The 9,429-nt window shown below is 60.6% G+C and overlaps 1 protein-coding gene across 4 annotated transcripts in view; it reads right to left on the reverse strand.

Moving 5' to 3' along the window:
- CSNK1D (casein kinase 1 delta) overlaps positions 1–6,486 on the reverse strand; it is a 30,955-nt gene extending 24,469 nt beyond the window's left edge. For 3 of the 4 annotated variants that reach the window (XR_009182580.2, XM_004463680.5, XM_058284949.2), the window contains exons 1-2: positions 6,106–6,486; positions 759–869 (exon numbers count right to left, since the gene is read on the reverse strand). Coding sequence is in view for 3 of the 4 variants with exons in the window: in XM_004463680.5 (XP_004463737.1) it covers positions 759–869; positions 6,106–6,181 (187 nt within the window). In the remaining variant the exon portion in view is untranslated. The remainder of the gene's footprint in view (positions 1–758; positions 870–6,105) is intronic. The other variant, XM_004463681.5, reaches the window with a different exon arrangement.
- Between the last annotated feature and the right edge of the window lie 2,943 nt (positions 6,487–9,429).

The following is a 9,429-nucleotide window of genomic DNA, read 5'->3' on the forward strand; positions in this document are numbered from 1 at the left end:
GAAGCAGGGTCGATTCTCCAACACAAAGCCCCGTTTCCAAAGAGTGCTCAAAACTGCCAGAGCTGGGAACAGGGTTTTGAAGGGGGAGTTCTGGCTTACTTCACGATGGTGCTTTGCCTTCAGGGTTCTGAAACCCCAAAACCAAATCCCTTACCCCCTCCATTTACCAAACAACTTTAAGTTCCAGTGAATGAACGGGGTGTGAACTCTCAGGCTCCACACCCAGGCCCTCTGGAGAGCAGCACCCTGAGCCCTAAGGAGAGGTGGTTTCAGAGAAGCAGGACAGTGATGAGCCAGAAGGGGCTGCAGGTCACCGAGCTCAAGCTCTATGTTTGGTTCACAAGAAAACCAGAGCCCAGTGTTGGAAGTGCCCCCCCCCCACTTCTCCGAGTATGCGTGAGCGGAGGTGACACCAGGGACCGCCAAGCAGAAAGCTCTTCCGAGTGTGACATGGACATCCCCACGGCTCACACACAATCATCAATAGCACAAATTTATTCTAACATGTACTTGAGAAATTAAAATTCACACAAAACCCTTATTTCAAATATCTTGTTTCTTAATATGAACTAAGCAAGGTAGTATTTAAGCAAAAAACCTACAGCCACTTCTCCTTTTTGTCGTGAGGCCTTCTGCACCTAGGACACAGTCCCTGAACGGAACCACGTGGCCCAGCAGGACGGACATGTTCCTCCCTTTCCCAGAGCCGCCTGCAGCCCGTGGTGAGCAAGGCCCCTCGTACCACGCAAAGGGCTTACCTCCTCCCTGCATCATTTTGTAGATTTTGCTCTCGATGTGCAGCTGAGGGTGTTTGGTTTTGACACATTCGAGCTTGATGGCGACCTCCTCTCCTGCAGCGATGTCCGTCCCTTGGGAGAGGAAGGAAGACGACCACAGGCTTGAGTACCAGCCCTGCTACAACACGGAGCACAGGGCGCGCCGTCTGGATGCTCCGGAAGGACAAACGAGGGGTACTGCCTATCTACTTTATGAGAGATGCCGCCAGTCAACAAATCTCTGCAAAATTACCCTTTTTTTTTTCACTTTTTAAAACAGCAAGTACTTGAGAAGCATAGAAACACTTGGCATTCCACTGCCCCACTTCCCTAGTTACCCACTCAGGTCAGGCTCCTACAGCTGGGGCGGGGGACTGCACGTTTCTCCACGGGATTCCCATCTCCCTACTCTGAACCTCCCATCACCCCTACCCTATCTGTCTGCTCTCATAGTCACCACCACGGCCACACCTGGGTGGACTACAGGGTGACTGCAGTCTTCACATCACCTCTTGAGGTGCGGAGGGCTGGGTTTTACCAAATGCCCCATGCAGCGAGCTGCACACACCTTTCATGCAGGCCATTTCTCAGATGGATTCAATTCCCACGAGGTGGCAAGAGTCACCCCTAACTCATCCCAGGTCTAGTCAATTCCTCCACCAGGCCAGTGACACCTGAGGTCAAGCCCGACCTGGCCTTCCCTGGACAACAGGCCAGTGCTGCATCTACCTCGCGGACTCTAGGCCAGAGCCTGGACACTGCCTGCAAGGCCTCCAACTGCACCCCTTGGCCACGCGTAGTCCATGCTCACCTCTTCTGTTAGTTCTGGGCTGCAGGAAGCAACACACCTGGGAATACTACCCAATCATTAGCCCATGAGGTGGGAGGCAAAATTAGTTCAGTTTTAATTCTAAAATGTTCTCTCTGCTCTACTCCAAAAAAGAACTACAAATCAGACTATCACCACCCCTCTAAGCTTCAAGCACAAACACTAAAAAGTTCCAACCTAAGCCAAAGTTTTGTTTGTAAGACCCACCCCCCCCAAATGATTCACTTGGTCAGCGTGAAGGGGAGAGAAAGAACAGAGCCTTGCGTGGCATTTACCTAGCTCTGTTCTCCACTCGGTTTCCCAATAAAACCCTTCTTGTAAAACTCACATCAACCCTTCCTGGCAGAGGAGTCATTTGGGAATGAATGACTGCTGGCCCCACACAAGCCCCGGGTCGCTCCCTTCCAGGCAGTCTACGATGGGTAAACCAGGTAGCTTTGGGCAAAACGGCCTAGCCAGCCTGGGTGACTGGGTTTTTTTTGGCCACCTGAAACCACACAGGAGAGCGGCAGCTTGTTTCATAAGGGCACTGTAGAGGTGATGGGTTAACAGTTACCAAGCACAGTGAGCAGCTTTCATGGGCAGGTGAGCACACCTCAGACCCACCCAGCTCACCCAGTCTGCAAAAGCTGCCCACTGAGACGCATGTCCAGCACCCTGACCACAGAAAACCAGACACCTCCAGCTTGCTCACTGGTGCTACCCAAGACACGCCCACTCCTAGCCAGCCGGGGTCCCAGCCCAGCGTCCAGGCCCGAGCTTACGGGTAATCACCACCTAGCCGTTACGAGAAACGGGGTCATCATAAGACACGCCCTGCAAGCAGAGAAGGCACTTGGAGTTCTCGGAAGACCTGGAACTCTCATCTCCCCAACCCAGGAGAGATGACGACGCATCGCACCCGTTAAAGCAGCCACTTCCCACACCCCGACCCCTGAGCAGCACAGCCTGAGCCGGCTGCCGCCCTGGCCCGCTGGCAGGTCTACCCGCGCGAGCCCTGGGGCCCCGACCAGGAGGCAGCGAGCACCTCAGCTCTGCCTCCCTGTGGCCGGCAGCCGGCGTCTGAAAGGCGCCCCTGCAGTACCGGCGGGCTGGGGGGGCAGATGACCAGTGGCAGCTGAGCAACACGATGTGGGCTGTGCCAGTCGAGGCCAGCCCTCAGGCAGGCTCCGCAGACCGGAGGTCGCCCAGAGTCCCACGCCTGGCTGAGAAGCGGCTGAACCAGGCGTCCCTCACAAGAGGTGGGGGCAGCACACACTCTGGGCTGCCTTCCCCAGGGGGCTTATCACCACTGGTAGAAATACCAGGCAGCAGCAGCAGCAGCTTCGCATTCTGTGCATTCCTTGGGTACCAACCACCACCATGCCACCAAGCAAGCCTGTCACCCAGCCTGCAGGCTGACAGTCCCCGCCCGCCCCTCCCCGCGGTGCTTCTCTGGCAGGGCTGCTGGGTGTCATTCTCCACCTGCTCCGAGTCCACAAGGGGACGCACAGGACACAAGAGCAAGGTTCTCACAACTGGACCCTGCCATCAAGACCAAACAACACGAACAGGCTTTCTCAGGCTGTCTGCTGGCCTAGGGGCATTCTATCACCCCACCTTTGGCTCTCCAGCGCAGCTCACCAACAGCCCTGGTCTGCCGTAGGGCGGGGGGTCCCACCACTAGGCATGGATGCCTGTCTCTGATCAGACACTGGCTAAGGTTAAGCTTAGGAAAACAAAACTCTGTCTTTCTAAATGGAGCAGACCAAAGAGTTAAGCTGCTCTGAAGAGCCCAAGCAGTCCTGGGGCAGGAAGCAGCTGGATGCGAGTGATTCGCATGGAGGACAGTCAGCAAGAAACCAAGGTGGCTCCGCCAGGGCCACTGCCGGCAAGGCCAGAGAGAGCAGTACCGTGGCCTTTGTCAGAAGCTCAACAAAGCACAAAGGCAGGAGTCCCCATCAGAGCTCAGAGACGAAGGGTGCTGCAGCGAGTCACTTTCTCGGGGGGAGTGTGGCTTGCTTTGGCAGTCACCCAGCCACACCCTGGAACAACTACTGTGTGCCACGCTCCCGCAGGTGCCTTAGGAGGTAAATCAAAGCCAGTGAGGGGAAAGCACGAAGACTTTCTAAGTCCCTGTATGGGGAGCGGGCGTAGTTCAGTGGCTGAGCCCCTGCTTCCCACACACGAAGTGCCAGGTTCAATCCCTTATACCTCCACAAAAAGGTACCTGTGTGTTATTAAGCCAGACTGCATAGCCCACTTGTGGCGTGTGCTGATAAACTGTGGTGGTGACAGGATGAGGCTAACAGCTGCCACCGTTTGCCTCCAGGGGACAGGCACAGACTGGAACACAAGTTCCACAAGAAAAGGGCCCTACCTGTGCTGCTTGCCCTGCATCTCCAGCGCGCGCCTCACGGGCACTCTCAGCACTGGCTGAGAAGCACCTCTGCCTCCCACGCCACCGGCCTGCAGCCCGGACTTCCCGTGCAGGCCGCTGCGCCAGGCCCTCCTTTCCTCTGACCTCTTACTCTCATCTCGCTCGGGCCTGGGTTCTGGCAGTACTGGCCTTTCCTTTCTCCCTGAGCAGCAGTGCACAGCTGGAAAGTTAGAGGACTGCTGGCCCCCCGCCTCAGAGTGCCTCCCCCAAGCAGGAGGCAGGGGCCCCGTAGGGACTCCATGGCCCAGAGCAGGGCTAGCGGGGGAGGGGGTGCGCTCCACGGGGGCTGGGAGGGAGGGAAGGCTCAGGGTGGGGGCCGGGCCCAGCACACGTGCTCTCAGAACCTGGACACTGGAGAAACAGCCCTGGGTGCTGCCCCTTTTCATGGTGCAATTTGGGGTGACAAGTTTTGCAGGACTGCGATGACAACCAGCCAGGACCCAAGACGCAGCCCTTCCTCATGACCACAGCACAGCTGGTCAACAAGGGGTCTTCTGGGTCCCCGAAGTGCTCTGCAAACTGAGGGCCCCCTTCCTCCCATCTCAAACATCTGAAAGCACAGAAAGTCCCAAGGAGAAATCCAAGTCCCCAGCGTGCCAGTCTCATGAGAAGGTGAGCCACACCTGCAGGAGTCCTGAGCCGACAGGAGGAAGGCAGGAACTACTCACGCCAGCACCGACCGCCAAGTTTCCAGGACGGGGGCCCATCCGCTCTAAGTACCTGCCCCGATGGGGGGAAGACGCTGCAGTTCGGGTGACCCCACACCGCCCGCGGTCCTGGGCACAGCACCAGGTGGACCCATGCAGGCCCACCCCGCCAGTGTGTGCGCACGCAGCTGTCAAGATCACCACGTTCCCTCAGCTGAGCAGCGTGGAGCCAGAAGTGGCGAGGGTGGGCCAAGAGCCGGCGCTGACCGAGACCACCACCTCGGCCCCGACTCCCCCACGAGGACCAGGGCACGAGGTCTGAGCGCCACGGGCCTCCACCAAGCTTCCAAGCCCCGAGAGGACGTCCCATCCTCGCGGAGACCAGGTCCGTCGCCCGACAGTGACCGAGCCCTTCTGGCCAGGTCTCGGGCCGGAGGACAAAAGCTGCAGGGTGTCTACTTGCGACGTCGACCTAAGGGTGGCTGGTGGACGGGCGCTTCCCTGCAGCTCCGGGATCCCAGGGTTAAGCATTTTGCCAAAATCCATTGTTCTATAAATAAGCCAAACAGCTTGCATTTATCCCGCACTCCGCCTCCCGGCACGCTGCTGAGGTTGCACCAGACCGACTACTCGGATGTAAATATTTAAATAGTAAAGCCAAACGCCTCTCCCTCCGATTTTAGTCAGCAGACCAATAAGGCACAAGAACGGACTCCAAGGAGTCACCCAGCCCATGGCCGGCTCATCCTGCAGGTGACCCAGGCCGAGCAGCGGCCGCACAGGCCGCCTGTCCTCAGCTGACAAGAGGGCGGGCCGGCACAGGCGCCCAGGTGAGGCCCAGGGCAGCAGCGCAGGTGAGCCGCACCCGCCCCGCCCCGCCCCGAGCGCCGCGCAGGACACCCGGGCCGCGGCCACGCCAGCTCCGCGGCCCGCCCCGGGGTGGAGGTTCACGCAGCTCCTCTCAGGAGGGGCGAAGACCGCCCCGCGGGGCTCAGCCTCGGGGCCCAGTCCAGCCGCCCCCCACGCCCGCGCGCCCCTCGCCCTCAGGCGCCGCCCAGGACCCTAAGCCCCAACACCCCGTAGCCCTCCGCGGCCGCTGCCGCCTGCGGGCACCGCCCGCCGGGCCGCAGGGCCCCGCTCCCGGGTCTTCAGCCGGACCAAGGTCAAGGCCCAGGGGCCCCCGCCCGGCCCGGCCAGCGGCGACCGAGCGGGCCAAGGCGGAAGCGGCGGGCACGGCCCGGCCGCGCCCCGCGCGGGCGCCCCCGCCCGCCCCTCCCCGGGGTCCGCGCGGCCCCGGCCCGACCTCCCGGCGGTTTCCCCGGCGGGGCCCCCTGGAGCCCGGCCCGCTCGGCGCCGCCGTCCCCGGGCTCCGCGGCGCGCGCGGGCCGGGGTCGCGGGCCGGGCCGGCGGGGGAGGGGCGCGCGGCGGCCTCACCGAGATAGATGTCCCCGAAGGAGCCGCTGCCGATCTTCCGGCCCAGCCGGTACCTGTTCCCGACTCTCAGCTCCATGGCCCGCTCCTGCCCGCCCGGCCGCTTCCTGGGTCTGCGCTCCGGGGAGGCGGCGCCGCGGGGGCCGCTACTGCGGGTCCGGCTGCCGGCTCCGCCCCCCTCACGGCCCCGCTTTCACCATCGCTTTCCGGCCGCCCCGCCGCTCCCAGCGCCTCAATACGGGGCGGATGGGACAGTCCGAGCGCCGCCGCCCCTGCTCCGGCCCCCGTCGGCCCCGCTCGCCCTCTCCCCGCCGCGGATGGACTCGGATCTTCCGGGCCTAAATCCCCCTCCAGCTGCCTAAAGGAGCCGCCGCCATCGCGCTGTGACGTCACTTCCCCTAGCAACCCGGCGGGGCGGGCCGCGCTGCTCGGGGCGGGGCCTCCTCGCTGGGGGCGGGGCCGCGCTGCTCGGGGGCGGGGCCTGCCGGGTCGGGGGCGGGGCGAGCGCGCCCGGGCCGCCCAGGGTCTCCTGTCTGCCCGGCCCCCTCCCTCTGCGCGCCCCGCCCAGCCCTGGCGGCGCGCGGGGGGGAATGGGCACCTGCGAAGCCCGGGGGCCCCTCGGGACACACCGGGAAAGGCACTGGGGACACTGCCCAGGGACCCTCCAAGTCCGCGGAGGAGGACTGCCCCCTGGGCCGGGTGCCCAGAGGGCTGACAGGGATAGAAGGCCAAAGTGGGGACCGGTGTTTCTAGGGCCCAAAGCTGGCGTGTCTAGGGCAGTGTCACGTGTGCAGGAGTTGCAGGTGGTCTTTTCAAGGGCAAGGCAGTGGCCTCTCCCTGTCCCCTGGGCCTGGAGCGAAACTGACCGTCTCACCTGCGTTGAGCCTGAATGTTATTGCAAAAGAGAGTAGGGGTCCTGGAGCACAGGTGCCAGCCACCCCCAGGACCTGGACATGCTGGCCCAGGCGAGGCACTCTGCTAGATGCTTCTCCAGACCTGTCCCTGCTGAGCGAGACGAGCGACAGGTACTTCTGAGCGCCTAGCACAGGTCACAGAGAGGCCCGAGAGTTTGGCCCAGCTGGACGCGGTGGCCACTTGGCACAGGCCTGAGTTTCCCCACTTTCAGCCCCCGTTCCTGAGGTTAAGGTGCCCTGCTAGGCGCCGGAGGACGCCGCAGCCGAGCTGGGGTCCACTCAGTCTCACGAGGCCGAGGCGGAAGGCGCCACACTAGTCCAGATAACCTTGCCGGCAGAATCCCTGCCTGGCTCTTCTGCTGGACAACGGTGCACGGCTCCCAGCCAGGGTGGCCACCTGTGTGACCTGGAAACAGGGTGGCCTGGGGCCCACTCCCTGCAAGAGGCCGGTTCAGCTGCCCCGTAGCTGCCAGGCGCCATGCCACAGCCCCTTTCCTGGCCTGGGAGGCCTCTGTGTAAAATGCAGGGCCTCGGGCCTCCCTCAGGCTCCAGGGCTCTGCCTTCTCCCCATTTGTTCCCCTAGCTGGTCTGGGAACTCGGCCTACACAGGGACCGAGGGCCTGGTTTGTGGTTTTGGATGACCTTGAAGAGGGGGCACCTTCTCAGAGTGACCACTCACCAGGGCCCTCTGTCCTGTTCATGAAATACCCTTCCACCATCAGGGCCTGCAGCATTTGCTGGCAACAGCCGCTTCCCAGCGTCCAGCCCTGGCACGGGAGACCCACTCAGAGATGCCCGTCTGGGGCTAGCGCCTGCCCTGGGCTCACAGGCGTCCTCAGCCATGTCTCTCCATTTTTTGAGGCATGCTGGAAAACAAGTGGGCTTCGGGGCAGGACGGGTCCCTCCCTGCTCTGCTATTGCCACAGGGACCTCAGGAGCCGCCACTGCAAACCGCTGTGTTAGTGGTGCTGGGAACTGGCCTCATCAGCTTCCCAGGCCACACTGGTCCACAGAGGACCCATGCCGCGCGACAAGCAGGCCTTGTGTTCTAACTGGGCCACTGCCCCTCCCACTGTGCCCAGGGTTTTAAAATGTAACCTTCTTTGGGAAGCGGATGTGGCTCAACTGATAGAGCGTCTGTCTACTATATGGAGGGTCCAGGGTTCGATCCCCAGGGCCTCCTGACCTATGTGGTGAGCCGGCCCATGTGCAGTGCTGCTGCACGCAGGAAGTGCTGTGTCATGCAGGGGTGGCCCTGCGTAGGGGTGCCCCATGCACAAGGAGTGCGCCCTGCCAAGGAGAGCCACCCCATGAAAAAAGCGCAGCCCACCCAGGACTGGTGCCGCACACACGGAGAGCTGACACAGCAAGATGACACAACAAAAAGAGACGCAGTTTCCCAGTACCACCTGATAATGCAAGCGGACGCAGAAGAACACACAGTGAAATAGACACAGCAGATAATGGGGGGAGGGGGAGAGAAATAAAGAAAATAAACCTTTAAAAAAAATGTAACCTTTTTTTAAATTGTAGTAGCATATGTTTAACATGAAATGGGCCGTTTTGACCATTTTTAAGTATTCAATTCAGTGGTATTAATTACATTTACAACATTGTGATAATATCGCCCCCATCCATCACCAAAACTTTTCCATCTTATCCCAAACAGAAACTGTACCCATTGAGCAAAATTCCCCAATGCCCCCTCCCCTACCCCACCCCCTCCCCTGTAACCGCTGCTGTGCTGTCTCTGCGGATTTGCTCCTTCCAGCTCTTTTGTGTAAGTGGACCCATGCAGCATGTGCCCCCGGGTCTGTTTACCTCCCTCTACATGCTTTCCAAGTTCATCTGTGCCGTAGCAGGAGGCAGAAGTTCACTCTTTTTCCAGCTGAACGTTCCGTGGTCTGGGTGGTCCACATTCTGTTTGTCCATCATCTGCTGGCAGGCACTTGGGTTGTCTCCACCTTTTGGTGATTGCGAATAACGCTCCGTTGACCGTCAGTGTGCAGATGTCTGTTCTAGCCGCTGCTTTCTGGCCGTTGGGGTACGCCTGTGAGAGGGAGTGCCGAGTCACGGTGATTCTTTGTTTAATCTGAGGAACTGCCAAGCTGGCTTCCACAGCAGCTGCACCGTCCTTCATTCCGGCCAGAGGGCACGAGGGCTCCTATTTCTCCACATCTTCTCTGACACACGTTATTTTCTATCTTTTAAATAATTGCCTTTGGGAGCGGATGTGGCTTAAGTGGTTGAGTGCCTGCTTCCCACACGGACGTCCTGGGTTCAGTTCTTGGTGCCTCCTAAAACAAACAAAAAACACACAAACGAGAAGGAAACAAATGAAAAAACCACCTCAAGGAGCCGCTGAGTTGAGGGACTGGGCACCGCCAGCCTCCCACCTGCAAGGTTCCGGGTT

Source organism: Dasypus novemcinctus, chromosome 21 (genome assembly GCF_030445035.2).
Source record: "Dasypus novemcinctus isolate mDasNov1 chromosome 21, mDasNov1.1.hap2, whole genome shotgun sequence".
Classification (NCBI taxonomy): Eukaryota; Metazoa; Chordata; class Mammalia; order Cingulata; family Dasypodidae; genus Dasypus; species Dasypus novemcinctus.